Source organism: Furipterus horrens, unplaced genomic scaffold (assembly GCF_987537825.1).
Source record: "Furipterus horrens unplaced genomic scaffold, mFurHor1.1.pri manual_scaffold_9, whole genome shotgun sequence".
In the NCBI taxonomy this organism is placed as follows: Eukaryota; Metazoa; Chordata; class Mammalia; order Chiroptera; family Furipteridae; genus Furipterus; species Furipterus horrens.
Window position 1 is genome coordinate 56,685,633 of NW_028327179.1, and position 27,988 is coordinate 56,713,620.

At 37.4% G+C, this 27,988-nt stretch overlaps 1 protein-coding gene and 1 pseudogene across 1 annotated transcript in view; one reads left to right on the forward strand and one right to left on the reverse strand.

The window, feature by feature from the left end:
- Positions 1-27,988, reverse strand: part of AMPH (amphiphysin) — a 310,914-nt gene that overhangs the window by 42,759 nt on the left and 240,167 nt on the right. Inside the window, exons 12-15 of the mRNA XM_090287371.1 lie at positions 12,065-12,181; positions 8,779-8,802; positions 6,489-6,512; positions 3,819-3,851 (exon numbers count right to left, since the gene is read on the reverse strand). Coding sequence (XP_090143497.1) covers positions 3,819-3,851; positions 6,489-6,512; positions 8,779-8,802; positions 12,065-12,181 — 198 coding nt within the window. The remainder of the gene's footprint in view (positions 1-3,818; positions 3,852-6,488; positions 6,513-8,778; positions 8,803-12,064; positions 12,182-27,988) is intronic.
- Positions 26,053-27,405, forward strand: LOC150001807 (keratin, type I cytoskeletal 18 pseudogene; annotated as a pseudogene).

Genomic DNA, 27,988 nt, shown 5'->3' on the forward strand with positions numbered 1-27,988 from the left:
CCTTCCTTGTACTCGCTCTGCTTTGTTTGTTGTTTTTCCTCTAGTGCTTGTAGATGTAGGGTTAGGTTTTTTTATTTGAGATTCTTCCATCCTTTTTAAGTAGGCCTGTACTGCTATGAACTTCTCTCTCAGGACTGCCTTTGTTATGTCCCACAGGTTTTGAGCTGTTGTTTGTCATTTTCATTTGTTTCCAGAAACTTTTTTGATTTCTTCCTTGATATCATTGTTAACCTATTCATTATTTAATAGCATGTTATGCAGTCTTCATGAATTTGGATGTTTTTCAGTTTTTTCCCTGAGGTTGGTTTCTAGTTTCAAGTCATTGAGATCTGAGAAGATGCTTGATAAAATTTCAAATTTCCTGAATTCGTTGAGGTTTGTTTTGTGTTCCACCATGTGATCTATCTTTGAAAATGTTCCATGTGCATTTGAAAAGAATGTATATTTTGCTTCTTTGGGGTGAAAGGTTCTGTATATATCAATCAAGTCCTTTTGATCTAGAGTGTTGTTCAGTGACACAATATCCTTGATGTTTCTTTGCTTCAAAGATCTGTCCATTTTTGACAATAGGTGTTAAAGTCCCCTACAATGTATGTGTTGCTCTTGATTTTCTTCTTTAAGTCCTCCAAGATTTTCCTTAAGTATTTGGGTACCCTTATGTTAGGTGCATATATGTTTACAAGGGTTATATCTTCTTGATGGATTGTTTCCTTAAGTATTATGAAATGTCCTTTTTTGTCTTTTTTTATGGTCTTTGTTGGGAAATCTGTTTTGTCTGATAAAAGTATTGCTATGCCAACTTTTTTTTTTTCATGTCTATTTGCTTGAAATATTTTTTCCATCCCTTCTGTGTAGATCTTTCGTTCTGAGGTGGGTTTCTTGTAGACAGCATATATCTGGTTCTTTTTCTAACCCATTTAGCTCCCCTATGTCTTTTGTTTGGTGCATTTAATCCATTTACATCTAAGGTTTTTATTTGTAAGTACTTATTCATTGTCATTTTTCCCCTTTGTATCTGTGTTCCTCTCTGTTTCTTCATCTTCTTAAAGCAGACCTTTAAACATCTTTTGCAATGCTTGTTTGGTGGAGATGTATTCTTTTAGCCTTCTTTTGTCTGGGAAACTCCTTCTTTCACCTTCCATCTTGAATGACAGCCATGCTGGCTGGAGTAGATTTTGTTGTATGCCTTTATTTTTCATTCCTTGGAATATTTTTTGTCATTTCCTTCTTCTTTCGGTGTTTCTGTTGAGAAATATGATCCTAGTTCCCTTGTATGTTCTTAGCTGTTTCTCTCTTGCTGCTTTTAGGATTCTTTGTCTTTGAGTTTTGCCATTTTAATTATGATTGTCTTGAAGTGGGCCTCTTTGGGTTCATCTTCATTGGTACCCTCTGTGCTTCCTGGCCTTGTGTGACTTTTTCTCTCATCAAGTTAGAGAAGTTTTCTGTTATTAGTTTTTGAAACAGGTTTTCTATCCTTCTTCTCCTGGTATTCCTATGATACGGATATTTTTATGTTTCGTGTTGTCCTGCAACTGTGTTTTGCAGGTTTTTTTTTCATTTTGTTGCACTGTCTAGGATTTTTTCTACCTTGTCCCCAAGCTCACTGATCCAATATTCTGGCTTCATCTAGTCTGGTTTTGATTCCTTCTACTGTGTTCTTCAATTCAGAAATTGTATTCTTCATTTCCTCCTGGCTATTCGTGATAGTTTCTATGGTATTTTTAATGCTGGTGTAGTTCTCAGTAAGTTCCTTGTAGCTTTTCTGGAGTTCTTCATAGTTCCTGTGGAGTTCTTTGTAGTTCTTTGAGCTCAATGAGCTCATTGAGCTTCCCTATAATCATTATTTTGAACTCTATGTCTGATAGTTTGCTTACCTCTATTTCATTTAGCACTCTTTCTGGGGATTCCTCCTTTTCTTTTGATGGGAGGTTGTTTCTTTGTCTCTCCATTTTTTTTTTTTTTTTGTGACTCTTCTTGATGATTTCTGCTTCTTAGATTGATCTGCTTTGACTTCCTGTTGTCTTCATGTTGTTATTTTCCATGGTAGGAGAGCTGTGGGATTCAGTGGTGCATTTCCTTAATCTCCTGAAATTGATGCTGTTGGGATGCCCTTTAATCTGTTTATTTGGGCTGTCTGGTTGTCCCTGGGTTTTAGTTGTTGTTGTGTTGCTCTTCGGTGGGTCCTTCCCTCCAGCTAGCTGACTGAGAGTCACTCCTCCTACCATGTCATGTATATTGTTGTAGAGGTGCACTTTCTCTACTTCCTGGATCTGAGACTGGTGGCATCAGATAGTGTCCCAGTGTGGGCCTAGGCAGCCTGTTCAAGACTATCAAATATCTATTGTCTTTGTCTCCCTTAGTTGTTAATCTAAAAATTGAATATTTAATGTTTCCCAACAAAATGAGAGGAGATTTATATAACTTCAGCACATGGGTTTGAACTAGTGACGAGTACGCAGAAAACTAAGCAAACCAACAACAAACAAATAGCACCCTACAATTATTTCCTCAAAGGAAATGATAAATTTGGCATAAAGGGAAATGTGTACTTCATGACTAGGGCACAAATAGCATTTATGTTCTTGTTACAATATTACCACAGGTTGGATGGCTCTGGCAGAACTATAGCAGAAGAAGGCAAGCAGAAGAGTGGGGTGAACTGTGAAAGTAGGAGGCTGAAAATGCTTTAAGTCTTCACTTTCCAAAGAGGTGAGTCAATAGATAATGCTTTAGAAATCAAAAAGCAGCCTTATAACAAAGTCACGCACATATATGTGGATGAAACTAGAGAATCTGTTAAAATAAGTGAAAGTATTTATCTTTAAGAAACAGGAATTGAAAGAGGGATTAAATAATCTGAAATTATTAAATAAAAGCCCGTATAATATTTTGTGCTTTTTAAGTTGTGTGCATTTATAAGTGAAAAAAATACTATTTTAAAAATAAGCAATGAATAATAATTCCGATGACTCAAACTTCCAAGAGTTTATGCAGATGGAAGATACACACTATCATCTCTCTTTGGGTTTGTAGCTATATCTGTATTTAGGTGTGGGTGCATGAGTGGGTTTTATCTTTTTGTAGGTTTGTGGGGGAAAGTAAGCCAACTTTTGAATCAAGAAATTCTAAATGTTAAATTGGAATTGTTCACATCTAATATTCTGAGACAAAGCACTCCTCACAGACAAACTTCTGTTTGGAGTTTCCCTTCAAGACGTTTTCAGAACTTATTCCACAAGCTTGATAGCCATGTGGTCTGTATTTTATGTGGGTTACAGCTGTCCATCTGTTGGGGCACATACAGCGAATGAGACAGTCCATCTTATGGCTCATCTTCCTCAGATCTGCAAGGAAAATACTGTCTTTTTTGGCCAGAGCAACTTATGATTTCTGATTTCCAATGGCTTCTAAAACATACCGTATTTTCTAAAAACCAATTTCATTAGTTCAAAACAATCTTTTCTCCTCTTTTCAAACAGCTGGATCCAGTGGATCTCTCAGCTCAGGACAACTCCTAGTTTCTAGTAGAAGAGTCAGTGGATGGGAGAAGGCTTTGGTATAGCTAATATTAATAATAGTTAACTACAGTCAGAGAGGACGCAGTATGTGCTAGGCTGCTGGATATAACTCATTTAATAGTCAAAACAACACTACAATGTTGATACCACTACTGTTTCCATTACTGAATTTCTCAGTAATGGAGTGAAGTTTTGTGCTGACACACTTAATCATTATGCCATACCAGTGACAAAGGTCCTTATTTAAAAACTTTACATCTTTCTCAACAGATTAATTTTGTCAGCAAGTCAATTTCTTACCTGCGTGATTGCATTAAATGAACCATCAGAAGCCTAAACAGAAATGGAAATCAGATGACATTATTTTCTTCATCAATTTTATAGGATCAGTGAATGCCCATTAGACAAGTTGGAAAGTAAAGATCACCACAAATTTTAAAATAATACAAAAGGTAAAAGTGCTTAGGAAATGCAAAAGACCACAGTGTATTATTTTAAATAGGTTGACAAAGAAAAAGAGAAAGATTATTTTTAGAATTACTGCTGGTGTGTGACTCAGGGCTAACCAAAACCCACTTTCTCAATAATGAGATAATTCTGGAGAAAAGCCACTAGGAGTTAAATGGCTTTTCTTCAGGCCATTGACAGAATCTAGAAGAAGCATTTCTAGCATTTCTCTAATATAATTTTATTATATATTTTTTATGACACCTATTATGAGATTCTACAGTTTTAGTAGGCTTAGTAGAAACATTTCATGAGTTCTTATTAGGGTAAACCTTTAAAAAGGTAAATTAGTATGTTCTACATATTTTTAATACTTGAATAGAAAAATAAAAGTAGGAAAAATAAAAATAAATACAGGAAATTGATAGTAAAATAGACTCTCATTAATTCCAACATAATCATTCTGTGCTTTTTTTTTTTTTTTTTTTTTTTTTTTGTCAACCTATTTGAGTTTGGTTTGCAATGAGATACGGCAGGACTCAGAGAAGACAGTGATGGATAATGATGTAGGTGGGAAACATTAGGATAAGCAGAACCTAAAGAAGTCTGTCTAGTCTATACTACATACTGGGATAAGTACCTCTTCTTTATCAGCCTCTATTTCTTGGTACATCAATCCATATCTCTGGTTAGCAATTTCATCTTCAGGTAAATATGAGTTGTTGGTGCCATTGTCTTGGGGACTAGCAGAATTTGGGAGATTCCCAGAACCAACGGTCTAACTTTCTCTTGGTTTTGTTCCCAGCAGCTATGAATGGCTTGTTCCTCATATACACCTGCCACTAAGTCCACCTCCAGCCCTCTCTTGCTCTCAAGTACATCTAAATGTTCCCAGTAATTATATAAGGCTTCAGCATCACTGATAGGTGAGTGATTAGTTGAATTAAGACAAAGGGCAAATACAATTCCTTGACCATCTGGTATACCAGAGAACTCCAATATATCCATATTATTCATTGCTGAATCCATACTTGGCTGCAAGATTTGACGTGGATCTGTTCCCAGAGAATCTGTTTTTGCAATTCTTAGTATGACTGCAGTCCCAAGTCACTGTACTTTCAGATCCCTCTGTTAATGAATCTTCTGCCTTACACAAACAACAGTCTCTTCTGTTTGCATTAGTCTCCAGAGTATAATAAAGACTGTCTTAGCTGAGCTGTCAATTCATGTTTCCTTGGGAAAAAAACCTGCCTCACTTTTATACTTGTTACCTATAGGCGCATATAACACACCCTCATGCTGAATTTCTTAAGTATCTGTACTCTCCTGTGCTGAATGATATATCATGATTAGGAGAGTCTACTAAATTTTTCTTTATATCTTTTATAACTAAATCCCATCCCTCAGGGCTGCCATCTTCAATATTAGGTATGGAGTCATCCTAAAGAGGCAGATTCAAAATATCTATGTAATTTGTAGGTTTAGCTCCAGAGTCCTCTGCAGTTTCACAATTACTTATTATTACTTGAATCTCCTCATCTAGCCTATCCTTTCTGTCACTTAATTCATCTGCCATGTCCTTTTCTAATATGTCAGTTTTTTTCAAAATACTTTATATTGGTCTTTATAATTTCCTTACACTAACTCTTAGATCTTTCCTAGTTTCCTGTACTTTCACATGCCCTCTCTTCAAATTCCTCTGTACCTTCTAGTGCCTTGATATCAATAGTTTCAGTGTCTACCTTTTCACATGTCTCCACACCTTCCCACATGAATCTTCTGTCTTCAGTTTCTCTTCTTTTTCTTCTGCCTTTTTAACATCTTCTTGACTTTCTTTGACCAGGCCACCAGTTTCCAAGGCTGCCATTTCTGAGTCAGGTGAATCATAAGACTGTTCTATCTCCATACAAGCACCAATGGCAAATTCAGCCTCAGGCACTGACTTTGGGGACAGTAGTTCCTTTCCATATGGAGGGGCTGGCCCCAGAACACATTCACCATGTCTGGCTACAGTGTGCCAGTTAGTAGAAGGAAACTTCCCAGTAGATAATTCCATGTCTTGCTCTTTTTCAGAGACACATGAGGAGGCTTCCTGGGACCCACCATGGGTAGTTTCATGGCAGACATTGTCTGTACTAGCATCAGGGCCCCCCAAATAGCACTTAGGTCATTTTGAGATCTTTGAATTTCTTCAGCTAACACACTGTGTGGAGTTTCCTCCATGATCAGGTTATACAGGGAAAGACTTTTTGAAGATTCAATCTTTAGAGTATGCAGAACAGCAAAGGAAAAAAAAATAAGTTGAAATACATCATGGTAAGAGTTGATGAGAAACACAAAGCTTTTTAGTAGGTTAGCACCAGTTAAATAAAATTAGAGAGTATTTAAATCAAATAAATGGCTTAAGGTTATATCTGTTACTAGCAATGCCATGAGGAGAAAAAAAGTTCGCTTTGATAATATAACATGTATAAAATGCATATTGCATACAAAAAATCCAGAATTTTCTGGATATTTACCTACCGGCTGTCCCAAATCAGTGCTTGTCTGTAAGAGCAAAAAAATAATAATAGTAAATCACAGGCAAACTTTAATTGCTCTTCTATTTCTAGTTTACTAAGGTTAAAGTTCAGATTAATAATTTTACATTTTCTTTTCTAATATACACAGACAATATTATATGTTAATATCTACACTGCTTTTGCAGCATCTTACAAATTTTGATAAATTGTATTTTTATTCTCATGTAGTTCAAAATATTTTAAAATTTCTTGTGAGATTTCTTCTTTCACCTATGTGTTACTTAGGAGTGTGTTGCTTAATCTCCAAGTATTCTGGCATTTTCCAGCTATCTTTCTGTTAACCTATTCCAGTTAATTCCATTGTGGCCTAAAAGCTATGATTTCTATTCTTGTAAACATATAAAAATATATTTGTATCACCCAAAATGTGGTCTGCCTTGATTAACACTTCCTGCTAAAATAAGGAGAATTGTTTGGAAAAAAATCATAAGCAAGAGAAGAAATTTGTTTGCACATTAAAATTCTATGTTATCCAGAGTCAATATTCTGCTATAGGCTGTTGTTTTCACTTGTTTGGGAGTAAATAACTTATTTTGTGATAAGAGTGAGTTCTGTCCCAATATTCTTAAGACTGTACAACCAAAACACAAAGCTTCTATTATTTTCTAGTAACAACAACGTTTTATGGCAATTACATGACTGTTGCTTCAGCAGACTCTGAAATGCAAAGTTTCAAATAAATAACCAAGCACAAGAGCATGAGAATAGCATCAAATATTAGCAGCCACAAAATTACCCATTATCATCCACTCTGACACAGTATCAGAGTAAAACCATTCCCAAACTCAGCCTGCATTTGGTTCTGCCTTTGAGGTAGTTTTTGGATGGAGGATGATCTGATACTAAGCACGCTGACTGCTGTGAGGATTCTCCTCAAGGTCCCCCATCCTAGCTTTGTCAGGGCATAAACAACACTGGGGAGGTTAAGAGGATCAAGAAATGAACTAATTATGTCCAGGGAGCTCTTGTTTCACAATATTGTCACTGTTACTATTCCTAGCAGGTTTGTCCTTTGAAATAGTCAATGCTTATTATAGATGATACCTTCACCCTCACCATATACTTTTCAGTCAAGGAAAGAAAAATGTGGAATAGCTCCAAATAAAGATATAAAATATTGGAGTAACATAAAATTAACAATGTCGTCTTACTCTCCTAGAAAATTAACACAAAGTTGAGGCTAGAATTCAAATGTCCTGAACACTAATCCATGCATCTCTTTTTGAGAATATACAAATCAAACCAGCTCACTATAAAAGATGTTCTCAATCAACATTTTTTAGCTCTTCTCCTGAGAGCTTTCCAAGATGCTTCAAGGATCCAATGAAGCAGAGTGTGACCTTGCTCATGGGGCAGGGAAGGGGACAGTCATATTTTGTTTTAAGGGAAGAAAGTAGTAATGCCACTTCAGAAGACCACAGGCTCCCAAATAGCTAGATCATCCCAACTTTCCTGTTGCTGTATCACAAAAAAAAAAAAAAAAAAAAAAAAAGAAAACATTAAACTCAGGTGGAGTTCTTATATGACCACACAACCAGGGCTGTTCTAAGACAGGTAGACAAAGGCTCTGCCTCAAGGGATGTGAGGCTCCATATGGTGCAGCTGATATTCTAATTTCTTACTACAAATGTTGCCTCCACAAAGCTCTGTTTGTGTCTTTTTCCAAACTCTAAATTCTGAAAGCACTCATCCTTACACTTTATCTTTTATTGATACATATCAGGCAATGGGCTACCTACTTTACAAATATTATCTCAATCCTCATAAAACCCTCTGGACTCAAGTCAGGGCTGTCTGCCTCTAAAGCTCAAATTCTTATTAAATTTCATTGAAAATAAAAATGAAAAACTTCCCTGTGCAGAGTAGCCAATCCCTTACATTTTCTCACTTATACTTTTCTTACATTCTTTAAGCAATAACAAATGTGCACATCCTTCCCTACAACATTTCTTCAAGCCACCAATAATCACAGAAAAAAGTATAAAGGGGCACATCCAATTCTTGCTCATCCAGGAGTCCGGCACATGGACACTCTTTCCCTCGCCATCATTTCCAAGTGCTATTAATGCTTGGAAACATCAGGGAGCTGATGATTACTTTAGGAGATACATTACATTGTTATTTAAAAAGTTTGGACCTTCTTCCTATCACAGATGAAATAAAATATAACAAGGCTTCTAAATTTCTAGGGATTCAGATACATGAAAATATAGAGTTCTTAGTATTCTTACCGTCCACAGGTCCCAGGGCAATGTCTGAAAGCAAACAAACAAGCAAACAAAAATATTCTAAGTATACAAATCCCAAGCATGTAAAAATTACTGAGATCAAAAAAGTTCTTGAAATAAAATAATAAGTATTTTGAACTATTTAATGCAGCACTGTTCAACAGAACTTTCTATGGTGATAAAAATGTTCCCTATCAGTGCTGTCCAATAAGGTAGCCACTTGTCACATGTGGCTTTTGAGAACTTGAAATATGTTAGTGTAACAGAACCCTATTTTTCAATTTACAGTTTTATTTTGTTTAAATTTAAAAAGCCAAATGTGGCTTGTGTTCCTATATTGGATAGAATAGGCCTAATTAATGTGCCTTTGTTATACAAGTAGAAAGCTAGATATGAAGCATAATTAATGGTTTACATTTAACACACACACACACACACACAAACACACTTAAATGAGGTAAACAAGGTGTCCAGATATGAGTTTAGCACATCTTTGAGGAAATGTGCACATCCTAATCATTGCTAATGCTATTTCCTTTCTTCTCCACACAAAACTGAAGAGAATGCATTATGGCCAGTTTGATGGCAAATAACTTCTGGGAAAATAGTTCTTCAATAGGTTGAATTACATACCATACCCAATTAATTAATAATCATGAAAATTTGTAGGACCCCTTAACACATATGAATGAATTTTTAATATAAAACGTTTTGATCCTAGAAAATAAATCCAAATAGTTAAAAAATGACTTGCACTTTGTATAGAGAAAATGGGAGAGATCTCTTTTTCTTATGTCCTCTGTGACTGAGAATTAATGCTAAGCCATATTCTTTTTCTTCCCATGTCTTTCATACTTGTTTTGAATCACCAAAACGTGAGCAGCAAGTTAAGAGAATCTGGCACTCCCATCTTAGGAATCTGAGTTTCCAGATGGGACTACAGATGTCTCATTTGGATTCTGTACTACAGAACCTGGGCCCTGTGGTCTGAGTGATGCCGCCTACTGACTCTTGGCTTGCTCTAACTGTACCGCCTCACCCACCCTGCATCTCTGCACAGCCTGGATGGTCTCTAGATTAGCATCTACCTGTAGAATGACTAAGATGGATATTGAAATATGGACTGCTTTGCATTTAATATACACTTTCTGATCATTCAGATGATTTATGTTTTCTTGCTTCATAGCTCCTTAAAAATCACAGCTCCTAAACTACATATCCCTGCATAATACAGACAGCAGCAGTATTTTCTTCAAAGGAAGGCAGCCATGTGAATCATCATGTTAATCAGGTCTCAGGATCATGAAAAAAAAAAAACATGTTAGCTCCTGTGCACACAGCAGAGATCACAAGGTGAGGTGTTCTGCTAGCAGCAAGAACATCAACCTAAAACATGGTATCAGGTGATGGGTAAGGTAGACCACTTTGGGTGAAGGGGAAAGAAGGCCAGTAGAATCTAACAGCTCTGTTCTTTTTGTTATCTCAGCCTAAGACATCTTAGCAAAAGGAAAGTGATATAATTAGAACTGGATCTCAGCCCAACTCTTTAGTGCAGTGACTCACTTATGGCCACTGGGAAGCTAGAGTGGTTTATTATTGCCCTGAAAAAGAACTCAGTGGCATACACAAAATTTCATAACTTCAGTAATACTTTTTCTTCAGAACCAAGGCTTAACCAAGTGCCCTTTTTGAAAAAAATTCTGAAAGAATATGGGTCCTATTGCCACACAAATTTCCATGATTTATAGATTAATCTACTCATGAACTGATATAAAAGAGGCTTCTCTTATTTCAAATGTGCAGACAGGAATGCTGTGGAATTTCACCCACAGATCATCACAACATCCACAGCTGAACTTTTCCTTCCAACACTAAATTAATGAATGGTGGAGAATAAGGCAGAGGAAGCCCATAACTTCTGCTAGCTGTCTGCACAAGAACTCTGAGAAGCAAGTATTCTGAATGATATGTACATCCAATGAATGTTAAGAGAGTTTCCTTAAAACTGACTAAAATGAGCAAACATATTTGTGAAATTCTAAGTTAAACACATCTAAACAGTTTTTTTTAATTACAGGACTTCTTGGAACCTTTAATATTCTCATACATATCAAGAATCTCCTAAAAGGGAGTTAAAATAAATTTCTAAAACATTGAGTGACCCATTTTTTGCAAAATACCTTTAAGGCTAGTCTCTGACCTACTTAATTTCCTGGTTTGTTGACATCTCAGATATTTACTTTTTTCGTCTACAACACAAAGACCCTTAGAAACCAAATTATCTGGAATAAAGCATAGATTAAATGGAAGCTTTTTTATTGAGGATCATATTGAGCAGTCTGTTTCCCAGTGATTTGTTTACTGTAAGGTATTAAGAAAACTTCAAGACTGGAAAATTGAGCTAGGTCTCAATTCTTGAGTTTTACAATAAACCATCACTAATTAATTTGAAGTATACCCTAGCATCTTTGGATTTGCCCAAAATGAAATGTGAGGCTCAGACCATATAAAAAATACAGATGTAAACAACTTTTGTTTAGCCAAATTTTGAGTTAACTTCTTTTATGAACATAGACAATTATAAAGTAACTATTTCCACAAAAATCATTCACAGATCATTATAGCACCCATTACCAGTGTCCCTCTCATGAAGGATGCCAGCATAGTAACTACTGAAATGGGAAAAATCTTGAGATTGAGGATGTATAAGCAAGGATAGCTTTGGATAAGCAAGGTCAACTCTGCATCAGGACATAATCAAGATTCCATGAGGTAGTTTCTGCAATGTGGAGGACAACATCAAGTTCAAAACTATGAAGACTAAAAAACATATCACGGGTCATAATCTCATGGTTATTAAAACGTAACTTAATTTACAAAGTATAAGGAAGAAAAGTAGAGAAAACAGTGATAAGATTAAACCCAAAGCCAAAGAAAGAGATTTAGGGAAACATTAAATATATCATCCAAACCTGGATACTTTTAGAGCAAAAAGGAGGTATTCTTAACAATTACTCTGAGATTCATGATTCCTGGGCAAACTTAAATGCATGGTTATTCCAGCAGCATGGATACAGAGAGCTAATGGTAAGGGGAGCTCTTGTATAATTGATATTGATAAGGTTCTCCTTTTACCCTTCCTTCTCATTAGTAAATACATGTCAACCAAGAAGAAAAGTAGATAGCCATTTCAAAGGGAGAGGGGTCACCGAAATGCATCTGTGCCTTACTGAACTTATTCACATTTATGAAAAATCATCTCCAAACATATAAATGACTTGATTGATACCTGAGACATGGGTGACTGGGTCACTCCGGCAGAACCTGCAGAGGCTACGTCAGGCTTAAAAGGGTCAAAGTCCAGATCCAACAAAGTCTCCTCTTTCTTTACCTCAGGAACTTCATTCTGTTCAAACAAAACAAAACAAAAAAACACATGTACAGCTAGAATCTGATAAGACTTCATTATATAATCCATATCACCCTCTAATATCAGTCAATATCCCAAAAGCAAGCTTTGGTAGTTCACCAATTCGGTGGCTCATCCATGCACTCTCAGAGTCACCAGCCAATGGGATGAGAGGGGAAATAACCAACTCTGGCCAAGCATAATCTAAGACACCCAAGAATGAGGCACAGGTTTCAGTTCCTATACTTCATCCAGCTTTAAGTCCAGCCAACAAAGGGGATGTGTGAGAGATATATCCTAATGCCACCAAGGTTACAGAAATTCTTTGCTAGTTCAGAGATCTCAGATCAAGAATTGCAGATGACCAGGTGGATAACATGGGGCAAGGCATCAACTCATTACAGTAACTCACTGCTGTGATGTCCCCTGTGAAGATAAATTTTAAAAGAAAGAGTTCATTGCCTACTATGACCACATTCCACCTTCTTTATCCCCTCACAGACACCCTAGCCCTGGAGTTACTTATCATATTATCCATTCCTTGTCCATATTGTTTTTCTCAACTGTGTGTATGAGGGATGGAGAATGAGAAAAGAAAGGAAGAGAACAATGTACCTCAAAATTCAGTGCTAAATGAGCTTCAACCCCACTAACATTTCTGGATTAGAAAGAAGGTGAGTCCAATAAGACATAGGACAAAAGTCCTACTATGATAATAGCAAAAATTATAATAATAAACATTAACATTTGTTCATTTTTTATGGTCATGATATAGGAAAAACAATGTGGGCTTGGAGTGGCCATAACCCAGGCTCAAGTTACACAATAAGAGGCTGAGCTGAAATAAAGTCCCATAAACCATACCACAGTGAAGAGAACTGGAGTCAGTTTACACAAGTCAAGTTACTTGTGTTTGATATTTAATATAAGCTTCAATTTTGACTATCCGTTGTCTAAAACTAAAAGGTCACAACAATGAATTAAGTGTTATTCAAAAACACAGATGTTTAGAGAAAAACTTTAAAAAACAGGACTTATTTTAATTAATATTGGTCATAAACATTAAAAAATTTTTAACTTAGAAATGTATAGAAAACTTGGGAGCACAACAGATAATACTTTTTTTTAGTATATTTATACTCATTATACAAGAAAATCCATTAATATTATGATGTTGATTTCGAGTTATCTGTTTTGCAGCATGATTACTCATCATCTACATATTTTTAATTTCACAAGATAATGTTCTGAGATCCTGCTTTCTTTAAGTTACAGTCACAAAACTCAACTGAATCCCATGGCTGCTCTTTAAAGTCTGCATGAGTTTTGTTTTACATCAACTTTTATATTTGTGCAAATTATATTTTTCAATTTTGAAAACACATTACACTTTAATGTGCTAGACACTGTTCTAATAACTTCATGCATATGAACACCAGCTCATATTAGTGCACTTTGTTGCAGTCTAATGACAATAACACTATTATTGCCTTTTAAGAATTACTTTACTATATCCCCCAAACTGTGTTTACCTTGGCTTGTCTAATTCTTAGAAAAAAATCGAAGGGCAAATGGCAACTTTTTTCATTTAGAGATAAGAAGTCTGGGCTGAACAAGGTTTTCTTTTGTCCTGGGTCTTCCAGCTGCAGGACTACAGGCACATACCTGTGACTCTAGTGCTCTTCCAAGTTGCCGCTGGGATCCCATCCCACATATCTCAAACAGGGACCCTCAATCTCTACTGAGGAATTCTCAATGTTCTGCACATCCATAAAAATTCAGGCTGCACAAATACGTCCATTAGTCCCTTATGAGCCTAAAGGGTCCCCTTAAGGAAGCCCAAATCGGAATTTAGAAATCATGGAAGAAAAGAGGCACTTGACTACAATGGCTATTTTGAGCCTTTGATTGAGAGACATCTGGGTGTGCAGCCCAATTTTGTCACTTGCCGGTTGTCTCTCTCTGGACAATTCATTCAGCTCCACTGAGCTCCATGTCTTTATGCATAAAATGAGATTAATAATATCTAGTAAGATTACCAAGAGTAATAAAGACAATAAATATATTGCACATAATATATAGAATATACTCAAAATGGAACTAGAAACTTCTGCAGTTAATTACTGTTAGTAATTATGTATATTTGTGTAAAATTGTCATCAAACATCCACAATACCAGTTTAGTTGTCTTTAAAATATGTAGCAGGCTCTTCAAGTTCAATGTCTGTTCAGTTTTGTTCCCTTAATCTTTCTTTCATAGTGTACCATTCTTTTTATTTAAGAATGAGTATTTTAACTAGTGTCTTTGTTGTTAAAGTGGTTCATATTTTTCCTGGTTTTTAGTGTATTTCATTTTATTAGTTCATTTTTCATTGTATTTTTTCATCACTATTTATCTCCCCTATAACCTGTCCCACCTTCACTCTGTCCATGAGTTCTTTTTATTATTCTTGATCCCTCCACCTCACCTCTCCCATAACCATCAACCTGCTGTCTTTGAGTCTATCTCCATTTTGCTTGTTAATTCAGTTTTTTCATCAGATTCTACATATGAATGAAATCATATTGTACTTATCTTTCTCTGACTGGCTTATTTCACTTAGCATAATGCTCTCCAGGTCCATCTATGCTGTTGCAAAGGGTAAAATTCTTTTTTATGGGTGAGTAGTATTCCATTGTGTAAATGTACCATAGCTGTTGTATCCACTCCCCTTCTGATGGACACTTGGGGTGCTTCCAAATCTGGCTATTATAAATAACACTGCAGTGACAAAGAGAAGCATGTACTCTTTTGAATATGTTTTTGATTCTTTGGATAAATTCCCAGAAGTGGAACTGCTGAGTCATTATGTAGTTCAATTTTTAAGTTTTGTAGTATCTTCATACTATTTCCACAGTGTCTGCACCAATCTGCATTCACACCAATAGTGCAAAAGAGTTCCCCTCTCTCCACATCCTTGTCAGCACTTGTTGTTTGTTGATTTATTGATGATAGCCACTCTGACAGGTGTGAGGTGACATTTCATTGTGGTTTTAATTTGCATTTCTCTGATGATTAGTGACGTTGAACATCTTTTCATATGTCTATGGGCCCTCTGTATGTCCTCTTTGGAGATGTCTCTATTCAGGTCCTTTGGTTCTTATTTATTTGAATTTTTTATCTTTTTGTGTGTATGTGTGTGTGTGTGTTGATTTTTATAAGGTCTTTATACATTTTGGATATTAAACTCTTACCAGATGTATTTGTAAATATGTTCTCCCAATCAATGGGTTGTCTTTTTTCATTTTGTTGATGGTTTCCTTTGTTGTGCAAAAACTTTTTAGTTTGATATAGTCTCATTTGTATATTGTTTCTTTTGTTTTCATTGCCTGTGCAGGTATATGAGAAAAAAATATTGATATGAGCTTGTCAAGATTTTAATGCAATAATTTTTCTAGGATTTTTATGGTTTTGAGTCTAGCATTTAAGTCTTTAAACCACTTTGAACTCATTCTTGTGTGTGGCTTAAGAAGGCGGTCTAGTTTCATTTTCTGAATGTATCTGTTTTATTTTCCCAGCACATTTACTGAATAAACTAACTTTAGCCCATTGCATGCCTTTGCCTCCTCTGTCAAATATTAATAGACTATAAAGGTGTGGGTTTATTTCTGAGATCTCTATTCTGCCCCATTGATCTATATGTCTATTTTTATCCCAGTATCATGCTATTTTGATTACTATGGCCTTATAGTATAGTTAGGTAGCATAAATCTTCCAACTTTGTTGTTCTTTCTCAAGATCGCTGTTGCTATTCATGGCCTTTTGTGGTTTCATATAAATTTTTGTGAAATACATCATTTGTTTCTTGATAGGAATTGCACTGAATCTATAGATGGCTTTGGGAAATATGGACGTTTTAATGATGCTAATTCTTCCTATCCGTCAACACAGTATATGTTTCCATGTTTTTATCTTCTTCAATTTCTGTCCTCAGCATCTTATATTTTTCTGAGTATAGGTCATTTACATTCTTGGTTAAAATTATTGCTAGGTATTTTACTCTTTTTGAAGCAACTGTGAATGAAATTGTTTTCTTTATTTCCATTTATTGTAGTTCATTACTGCAACTGATCTCTGGATATTAATTTTGTAGCCTGATACTTTACTGAATTCATTTATCAGTTATAGTAGTTTGTTGGTGGAATCTTTAGGTTTCTCTATATACAGTATCCTGTCACCTGCAAATAAAGACAGTTCAACTTCCACAATTTGGATGCCTTTTATTTCTTTTTCTTGTCTGACTGTTGTGGCTAGGACTTCCAGTACTTTGCATAATAAGGGTGGTGAAAGTGGACATCCCTGTCTTTTTTCCACTCTTAGGGGGAACACTTGTAATTTTTGCCCATTGAGTATGCTGTTGGCAGTGGACTTGTTATGTAAAATTTTCATTATGTTGAGGTATGTTCCCTTTTCTCCAAATTTGCTGAGAATTTTTATTATAAATGCTGTGTTTTATCAAATGCTTTTTCTGCATCTATTGGTATGATCATCTGGTTTAATCTTTCATTTTTTATGTGGTGTATCACTTTTATTGATTTGTGAATATCATACTAAACCTGCATAACTGGAATAAATCCTACTTGATCATGATGTATGATCTTTTTGCTGTATTGGCGTATTTGGTTCACTAATGTTTTGTTTAGGATTTTAAAATCTATGTTAATCAGAGATATTAGTCTATAATTTTATTTATTGTATTGTCTTTATCTGGTTTTAGAAATAGAATAATGCTGGCCTTGTAAAATGAGTTTGGGAGTCTTCCTTCCTCTTGAATTTTTTGGGATAGTTTATGAACAAGAGGTGTTAGTTTTTCTTGGAATGTTTGGTAATTCATCTGTTAAGCGTATGGTCCAGCGCTTTTGTTTGTTTGGAGCTGCTTCAATCTCACTGTTTGTATTCTGTCTATTTTGATTCTCTGATTCTTCCTGATACAGTTTTTGAAAGATTGTATGTTTCTAGGAATCCGTGCATTTCATCCATGTTGTCCAATGTTGGCATACAGTTGTTCCTAATATTTTCTTAAAATTCTTTGTATATCTTTGGTGTCACTTGTTATTACTCCCATTCCATTTATTATTTTACTTAGTTTGGTTTCTCTCTTTTTTTCTTTATGAGTCTGGTTAAAGGTTTGTCAATCTTGCTTATCTTTTCAAAGAACCAGCTCTTGGATTCATTGATCGTTGATATCATTTTTTAGACTCTATTTCATTATTTCTGCTCTGATCTTCATTATTGCTTATCTTTTAATTACGTTGGGCCTTTTTTGTTTGTTTTTTTCAAGTTCCTTTAGGTGTAAAAGTTATATGATTTATTTGAATTTTTTCTTGTTTCTTGAGATAGGCCTGCAATGCTATGAATTTTCCTTTTAGGAGAGTTCTCCTGTGTTCCACAGATTTTGGGTTGTTGTATTCTCATCTCATCTTCATTTGTTTAAAGGTATCTTTTATTTCTTCCTTGATATCATTGTTAAGCCATTCATTGTTTAATAATATGCTATTTAGTTTCATTGTGTTTGTGTATTATTCAATTATTTTGTGATTGATTTCTAGTTTCATAGCATTATGTTCAGAGAAGATACATGACATGATTTCAATCTTCTTAAATTTATTAAGACTTTTTTTGTGTCCTAACATGTGGTCTATCCTAGAAAACACACATGTGCACTAAAAAGCATATACACTCTACTGCTTTGGAGCAAAATTCTCTGAAGATATTAATTAAATCCATTTCATCTAGTGTACCATTTAAGGCTGTCATCTCCTTGTTGATTTTCTGTCTGAAAGATCTATCCTTTGAAGTCAATGGGGTGTTAAAATACCCAACTATGACTGTATTTCTGTCGATTTCTCCCTTTATGTCTGTCAAGATTTGCTTTATGTATTTAGGTGCTTCTATGTTGGGTGAGAATATGTTTACTAGGGTTATATCCTCTTGTTGGATTGTTCCCTTTATCATTATGCAGTGTCCTTCTGTGTCTCCTACTATAACCTTCATTTTAAAGTCTATTTTTTCAAATATAAGTATTGCTACTCCAGCTTTTTTTTCTTTCCATTCACATGAAATATATTTTTCCATCCCTTTACTTTTAGTCTGTCTCTCTTTCATTCTGAAGTGGGTCTCTTGAAGAAAGCATATATATGAGACTTATTTTCTTACCTATTCAGCTACTCTGTGTCTTTTGATTGGAGCATTTAAGCCATTTACTTTTAAAACGATTACTGATATATCTATCATATATTTATTGCTCTTTCTTCTTCTCCTTCTCCTTCTCCTCCTCCTCCTTCTTTTTCTTAAAAAAGCCCTTTAACATTTGTTATAAAACTTGTTTGGTGGTAACAAACTCCTTTAACTTTTTCTTGTAGGAAGCTCTTTATTTCTCTTTCAATTTTAAATGATAGTCTTGCTGAGTAAAGTAGCCCTGGTTGTAGTTCTTTCCTTTTCATCACTTTGAATATTTCATGCCAATCCCTTGTGGGCAGAAATGTTCCTGTTGAGAATCATATTGCATTCTTATGGGAGCTCCCTGTAGGTAACTAACACCTTTCCTTTGTAGCTTTTAAAATTCTCTCCTTGTCTTTAAGCTTTGCCAGTTTAATTATGGTATCTCAGTGTAGGCCTCTTTGGATCCATTTGTTTGGGACTCTCTGCACTTCCTGGACTTGTATGTCTTTTTCCTTCATCAGGTCTGGGAAGTTTTCAATCATTATTTCTTCAAATAGGTTCTTGATCCCTTACTCTCTCCCTTCTTCTTCTAGTATCCCTATGACATGGATGTTGTTATGCTTCATTTTGTCCCACAGGTCCCTTAAACTATACTCAATTTTAAAAAATTATTTTTTCTCTTTGCTGCTTTGATTGGGTATTTTTTTTCTATTACATCTTCCGAATCACTGATTCAATCCTTTGATTCATCTAACCTATTGTTTACTGCTTCCAGTGTATTATTTGTTTCAGATAATTGCATTTTTTATTTCTGACTAGCCCTTTTTTATGGTTTCTATGTTTTTTTCCTGCTGTTGTGCATCATTACATCCATTACTTTGAACTCTGTGATAAATTGTTTGCTTCCATTTCATTTAGCTCTTTTCTTAGAGAATTTTCATGTCCTTTCATTTGGGGCCTATGTTTTTGTCTTCCATTTTTGTTGCCTCTGTGTTTTTGTTTTTGTATATTAGGTAAATTGGCAAAGACTTTGGTACAGACCATAGATGCTGCCTGTGACTGGCCTTTGGCCAACTATTTGGAGCTATCAGCAATTCACAGCTTGTGGCTCCCTCTGCTGTGCCTGATGTATGCTGAAGAGCACTCTGTGCACCAAGGCTCACTTTGACCAGCATCAAGCCTGGGGTGTGGTGAGCTAAAGTCTCAAAGCACTGAGAGATCTGCTTCCATCCATAAGCTATTAGGCTTAATCACTGAAAGAGCCCCTGTATGTCTTCTTCAGCAGGGTTTAAGCTCCACTGGGTGGGGAAAGAGGCATTGCTGTGGGTGGTACTATTGCTTTCCCTTAGGATGATGCCACAAGGAGGGGAGTGCTCTGCCCAAGAAAAGATGGCTTCTGCAGTATGGGGAATGACTAAGCACAGGTATTCTGACGGCTGACCCTATAGCTCTCTCAACAGAATGACAAAACCCAGACTCTCCTTACATAGCTCTAGTCCTCTCTACCTTGCCTCTGTAGGAGCCAAGGGTAATTGGTGCAAACAAAATTTTGTGCATTGACCTTTAAGAGTGTAGTACATTGCTAGGCATCTGTCCCAGGAAGATAGACCTCAATGCTTTTCACAGCAGGATGTTATATGGGTCAAGTTCTGGTTCTTTATGCTGGGGAGGCCAGCTTGGTGTTTAGACCCCAACTTCTCAGAGGAAATCCCCCCAGTCACTGAAGTATCCCTCCGGTACTTCAGCTGCTGCCTATTCAAGCCTAGCCAGCCATCTCACATCTCTGCACTTCAAATCAATCTTGATGTGTTGATGTGATTTTTTCTGTAAATTCTTGGTTATAAGGCTTCTCTCCAGCTAGTTTTCAGTTGCTTATTCAGGATGATTTTTTTCTATAATTTAGTTGTAATTTCAGTTTGGTTCTTGGATGAGGCTGGTGTAGCTTTCATATACTCCCCTGCCATCTTGGATCAAAGTCTGTTCTCTTATACCTTTAAGCACTCATATCAAAAAGAAATTTGACAGAACTAAAGAGAGCAAAAAGAAGTTGAATGTTTATGTACTATTCCTTTATAAAAGAGCAGAGAAGCACTCACAACTCTGTGATTACATGTTGAAACACAGTAGCATGTAATTTCCCTTAACAAAAGAAAACAACTTTTTCTTATTTCTTACACATGTGTCACAATTAGAATAGATCTGATGTGGTGCCAACATTCTTAAGCTTTGGGGGAACTTGATCTTAAGTGCTGTTACCCATCAGAAATCTAGCAGTGACCTGGGATGTGCTCCTGAAAAGGACACATGGTATGGAAACCACAGTGGGGAAATATCCACTGGGAAATATTACCAGCTATAATAATCTCTGTGCTACATTTCATGAGGGGTCTTCTGCTAGGAATATATAAGTTTACAATTAAGGTATGGATTTCTTCCAGTACAGGTTTACAACATGTCATAGCCTCCTGATAGGTGGGGTTTACTTCCTTATCCCTTGACTTGGGGTTGCCATGTGTCATGCTTTAGCCAACAGATGTTAGCAAACACAATGCAAGTCAAGGCTTGAAATATGCTTACATGGCTGACTTGCTTTTTTAATATTTCTGCCATTTACCATGAAAAATACAAGCTTTAGCTAGCTACTGGCCAAAGTGGATAGGGAACACTTGGAGCACACCTGGACCCTTCATAACTAAATTTCTCAAAATCACTGTGAAACTGAAATTGTTAAACGTGACCAGAGAAAAAAAGACAGAATAACAACAGATTTATCACCAGGAATAATGCAAGCAAAAAGATGGTGGAGCATATTTGCTTTATATGCCTACCTACATTTAAGCAATCATGCAATAACCTAATGAGCTGACAATAAATTAAATTTTCTAGAGAACAGTTGTTTGTTTGTTTGTTTGGTTGTTGTTAGGGCAAGTTGGTAGACTGTAAAGTCATTCTTAGTGTAGCATGTCATGGGTTTTGCTCATTACCCTTTTATACACTATGACTAGAAGAGGAAAGGTTGACAGTAATGAGAATAGAGACAGCAGGGAAGATGGATGGGGCTTACCCTTACATTGAGGTTCTGTTATGACAAGGGATGAACAGATGACCAAAATAGTTGATTGAAGACCTTCTTCCTACTATATCCTGGTATTTACCAAGTATATCAGTGATGTGTAACAATCTGAAGAAGTTCTAGAGAACATGCTTAAGAACATATGTTCTGAATATTAAGGACAAAAATACATTTGTTCATTTATTAGAAGTCTAGTATCTGCTATGTCTCAGGTGGTTAAATGCTGGCACACATAGTCCCAGCATTCTACTTTCCACATCTGCCCTGGAACAACACATTGTCACAAAAAGATGACAGATTTACTCATCTCTGAAATAAGAATAATGACCTGAAAATTGTAGGAATGATGTCATAATAAAGTTGAATGAGACCTTGCATATAACATACTCAGGTGTGTGGCTGTTCAATAGCTGTTCCCATTCCATTGTGTGGCTCACTCTTTGCTCACTATCACTTATTTGCTGCTTCCCCATCTTGAGTTCCTTGACCTTCCCTGACTCATTCTTCTGCTTTCCTCTTTTCCTCTTCTCCTGTTTCCCTTCCGGTGGCAAGCTAACTAGACATCTAACCCACACCTCAAACCACATTTGAAAATATAAAAACTCAAAATGAATTAATGTCATGAGATGGATTATAAGATGCAAAAACTCTATGATTATTAGAGTTTCTGGAGTCTGAGAACCTTGGCAGCTTGTGAGAGCACATAACACAGTGATTTAAGAATATTTTCAGAGATCCAGATGATAAATTAACTGTTTTTCAGGCCTAACTTTGTTGCAGGAATTAAATAATGTTGTGGGTAATCTATTAGCACAATAAGGAGACTGAATTTTGGCTTGAAATGCACTGTGTATTTTTCATCCTTCTGATTTTCATCTTACTAATTCTTTCTCGCTACTAATTCTTTCTTTCTTTCTCAAAGTAACACATTTACTTTGAAAAAAATATCAACTTAAAGAAATGGTAGCTGGTTCAGGTATATGCCAAGATGTTGTTTAAAACTAGGTTACAGGTATCCAGAAAGTGAGTGTTGTGTGTGAGTATAATTGCAGGCTGGCCTCGTTGAGATTGAACAAATAAAAAGGGTCACTGTATGAACTTGTTTTGCAAGTTGAAAAATCTATTTCAGTTTGATTAGTGAGGAAAAAATAAAATGACTTCCTGAGCTAGAAATGCAAGATGTAGCATTAAACTGGGAATCATAGATACGCAGAAGAGTAATACAGCTAATGGTGCTAAATTGATCCTGATGGTCACAGGATTTAAAGTCTCTGCTGATGTCTGGCCTTCCAGCACAGCAGGCACTCCCAAATGGAGTGATAAGAAGGACTTAGAGAAATAAGCTAGGATGTTCAAAATGTAATCTTTTGATTTATAAATAGGAAAGTTATATCAAAGGCACAAAATAAGCAACATCACCACTGGGAAGATTTAGACAGAATAGTTAGGGGTGTCTCTTATTTTAAAAAATTCTAATATGGCTCATTTTTTCTTCTTTGATGTTTTACAGAAAGATGGGCAAGCATGGACCTTGCCCTTTGCCTTGTACCTCAGGAGGGCCCCACATATTTGAATACTTTTCCTGAGATTTTCTAAGTCCTCATAAGATGTGGGTCCATCATATGCTTCCTGGAACTCTGGGGTTCATATCCTCCTGGTTATCCTGGAATGTGGTAGTCAGGTTATTTTCAAGATTGGGGTACGCAGATTACTTATACAGGACAGCATGGCATTTCATTTATGGAGTCCCATGACACTATCGACTATAATGTTGCTGATATGCTCATTTTAAGTGTCCCAAATTGTTTATATGGACAGAGTGCCCTTCCAAAAATATTTGCTCAGAGACACAATCACTACGGGAAGCCTTGGTGGGAGGGGAGGGTGAACATCAGAATTAAAGTTAAGTCATCAAGTCAGAATAGAAAGCAGTCCAAACTATTTTTGAAGAAAAAAGAAACAGCCTTACATATATACACGTCTATGTGTATATATGCATGACCGCTTTCTTTGGTTTTGCTCTCCTGCTAAAATCTAGCCATATATGCCATAAGTTTGGTTTCCATGGTCATAATATCATTTAAATATTTCCTTTTAAAATGTTTCACCAAAACACCCATTTCTCAGGAACAGGGTACACTGGGATAAAATGGAGACTGTTTGAGAAACTCTGATTAAACAAACAAGACTTTTGTTGCAGAACTTCTCCGAGTGCCAAACATGCTGACGTGGGCCATGAAAAATGCACAAGGGGCTGCCACCCCTCCCAGCCACATAAACCATGCAGCTTATGAAACTAGATGGAAAATGTTGTTTTAAAGGAATAATGCAGGAACACACACAGACACACAGAGAATTTCTTTCCATTTAAGTTCTTGAGATGGAAAAACAGAGAGAGATGAGTTTGGCTTTTGGCAGTCCCGATGTTTGTAAACACAGAACCAGAAAAGAAAGATCAGCCTGTAAGCCTTGATGCTCAAGCATTTCCCTGTAAACAAGTGAGGATATTTTCCAGAGAAGATTCTGTGATATATTTAAGGTTTGGGGCCATATGAGGGCTTTCAGGCCTGATACATTTCTGTTTCCAATCCCAGAACACACTCAAGAGAATTGGCACTGTGATTAGACAGGCAAATCAACCAGAGATGAGGGATTCTAATTATTATTTTTTGAGTTTCTAGATGGGATTAATACACATGCTTTCCTTCTCCATAAAGCATAGGGTAAAAAATAGAAAATGGGCAGAACATATCTGTTAAATGTAAAATTACTCAAACATTTAAAAAATATTAAATAAGTGCAAATGGATCACTTTATAATATTATAATATATGTACCTGTAAGAAAACCTTTTCAGTACATTTCAGCTTTCTAGGTATCAATAAACTGCTTCTTGGCAGCTGGCATCTCATTTTCTCCTCAAAATTCTATTTATTTATTTTTTATCATTTCTCTGTGTATGTCTAAAGATATTGTCATCCATGAGAAATCTGTTCACTTGTAATATGTAGCTTGACATATAACCTGACAAACATATCTAATATCATAATCATATATATACATGTAAGTCCAACAGTCCTAAATATATAACATTTAAAGTCACATTATATTTAAATGGAGCAAGTATAAGTGGTTAATCATGACATACACGAGACTCAGCTGAATATTTCTCTGGGAGAAATCTGTTAATTCACTGTGGTACTTTGTTCAGGTCCACATATTTGTATTATGAGGAATCCTGATGTTGTTAGTCAGTCAGTCATTCTCACATGTGGCATCAAGACCAGCAACATCAGCATCATCTCAGAACTTATTAGAAAAGCAGATTCTTGGACCCCAACCCAAATCTACTGAATCAGAAACTGCTAGATGGGACCCAAAAGGGCTGAAGTAATACAAAATGGTTATATCTATATCTACAGAGGTACAAGCAACTAAGGGAATTGTTAAGATGCTTCACCAAAAGGTGGCATCTGTAAATTTTAAAATAAAGCTAGATTATATCACTCTAGAAGCTAAAAAGCAGACTGAAATACAATTCTTGCTTCACTCCCTCTCTTGACATCAGGACACAAGACTAATAGCCATAGAGTCGATGAAAATGCTCAAAGTCATACAGTGTGGTCAACCTGCTACAGCCATGTTGATTCTCAGATTCAGAAAAAAAAAATGGCAGAAACTCCTCTCTGCCTCCTCCCCATATTAAAAGAAAACTATATACATGAAGCTGAGCCCCCAAAATACACACCCATAATGTCTCTAGTAGGTAGTTCTTGCAAAATTGCCTGGTGGACTGATGGATGTGACACAGAGCCGGGAAGTTATGAAGGCACTGAGAGAGAGGTGCTTCTCCCTCCCTTTCCAACAACTGTGCAGCCTGTGTAAAGCTATCCACGTTGGGGCCAGCACTCTACCAGCTGTCTCACTGCAGCAGTAGCAGCTGGACAAGGTTCTGTTTTGAGAGGTGCTTCCTCTCCCTTTCCCCCAGCTCTTGACTTTTCCCATCATGTCACTCAACAATACCAGCAAAAGTTAATGCTCTTAGAAGTACTTAAAGGCCTCTCCTGGCATTTGTAATTTTACAAAGTGCTTTGACTCTTTTTTTTTTTTTTCAGAGTCAGCAAACTGTAAATAAAAGCACGTTTTAAAAGAAAGAGCACAGACTTCCGGCCAAGATGGAGGCTTAGACTGACACGCTCTGTCTCACTCTGCAACTAAGAAGGAATACAACTACCTCAAAACAAAAGATAACTAGAAATTCCAAAAAATAAAACTACACGGAAGCCCAGCATATGAAGTTATAAACCAGTGATGGTCGCCTGGATGGGTAGGAGGGGCGAGATCAGAATTGGGACGGAAGGGTCAGGCTGAGTTGCCCGCGGTAGCCTTGAGAACAGTGGCAGGACTGCGAGAAATGCCAGGGGAACAATCCCCACTGCAGTCAAGACCCAGCAGCGCACGATTTCAACACTGGGGAAGGCAGACTCCTCATTGCCTTGCACAGTGAGGCTGTGGGGAAGAAGCCTCCTGGTCTCTCGGCGGAGAGTAACAGCAGGAATCCATCTTGGGAAAAACTTGAGTTGTTGACCTGGCACTCACTGCAGCTTCAACCTGAGTCTCGGCTTCTCGCCTTTCTCCCTGAGCAACATGAGCTTCAGCACATGCTCCAGCTTCTCCACAAACTACCAGAGCCTGGGCTCCGTGCAGTCTTCCAGTCACTGGGTCTGGCCGGCCAGCAGCGCGGCCAGCATCTATGCAGGTGCCGGGGGCTCGGGCTCCTGGATCTCGGTGTCCCACTCCACCAGCGTGCAGGGCAACTGGGGATCCGGGGGCCTTGCTGCAGGGATGGCCGGGGGTCTGGCTGGCATAAGGGGCATCCAGAGCGAGAAGGAGACTATGCAATGCCTGAATGACCTCCTGGCCTCCTACCTGGAGAGGGTGAGAAGCCTGGAGGCTGAGAATTGGAGACTGGAGAGCAAAACCCAGGAATACCTAGAGAGGAAGGGACCCCAGGTCAGAGACTGGGCACATTATTTCAAGATCATCGAGGACCTGAGGGCTCAGATCTTTGCAAATTCTGTGGACAATGTCCGCATCGTTCTGCAGATTGACAATGCCCGTCTTGCTGCTGATGACTTCAGAGTCAAGTATGAGACGGAGCTTGCCATGCGCCAGTCTGTGGAGAATGACATCAATGGGCTCTGAAAGGTCATTGATGACACCATCATCACTTGGCTGCAGCTGGAGACGGAGATCGAGACTGCTCTTCATGAAGAAGAACCATTAGGAGAAAGTAAATGGTCTACAAAACCAGATTGCCAACTCTGGGCTGACTGTGGAGTTGGATGCCCCCAAATCTCAGGACCTCAGCAAAATCATGGTGGACATCCGGGCCCAGTATGACGAGCTGGCTCCAAAGAACTGGGAGGAGCTAGACAAGTACTGGTCCCATCAGATTGAGGAGAGCATCACAGTAGTCACCTCGCAGACCGCTGAGATAGGAGCTGCTGAGATGACACTCAAGGAGTTGAGACATATGGTCCAGTCCTTGGAGACTGACCTGGACTCAATGAGAAATCTGAAGGCCAGTTTGGAGCACAGCCTGAGGGAGGTGGAGACGCACTATGCCATGCAGATGGAGCAGCTCAATGGGATCCTGCTGCACCTGGAGTCAGAGCTGGTCCAGACCCGGGCAGAGGGGCAGTGCCAGGCCCAGGAGTATGAGGCCCTGCTGAACACCAAGGTCAAGCTGGAGGCTGAGATTGCCACCTACCGCCGACTACTGGAAGAAGGGGAGGACTTCGATCTTGTTGACGCCCTGGACAACAGCCACTCCTTACAAACCATCCAAAAGACCACCACCTGCATGATTGTGGACGGCAAAGTGGTGTCTGAGGTCAACGACACCAAAGTTTTGAGGCGTTAAAGGCAGCAGAAGTAGGGGATCTTTTTGTGGGGCAGGAGGCCAATAAAAAGTTCAGAGTTCATTAAACTTCAAAAAAAAAAAGGAATCCATATTGGACCCCTGCCCCCACACAAAGCGCCGCAGAGCAGTCGCCGATTGCCTCCGGTCCCCGATCACTGCTGGTCGTCAGGCAGTGATGAGTTCATGGGGCTCCGTCCCCTATAGCCTGCCCGGGAAGAAAGCTAAACACAGATCTGTTAGAATAAAGCAGACAACAGTTGAAATCCCAGTGACGCAGCTCACCAGGTCGCAGATGAGACCTGACAGAGGAACAAATAAAAAACCTTTCAGAGGCTCAGTTCAGAGCTATAGTCATTAGGTGGCTTACAGAATTAACAAAAGATTTGGAACAAGATAGGGAAGGAACGAAAGCTACTCATACTGAAACGAACAAGACAAGTGGTGAGGAAATAAAATCCAAAGATCAAATCAACAAACCAGAACACAGGGAAGGAAAAAACTGACAACCAGTGCAGAAAGAGGAAACAAAAAGTAAGGAAAGTGAGGAGAGGATCAGAAACCTCTGGGACAGCTATAAGCGATAGAATATTCAGATAATAGGATT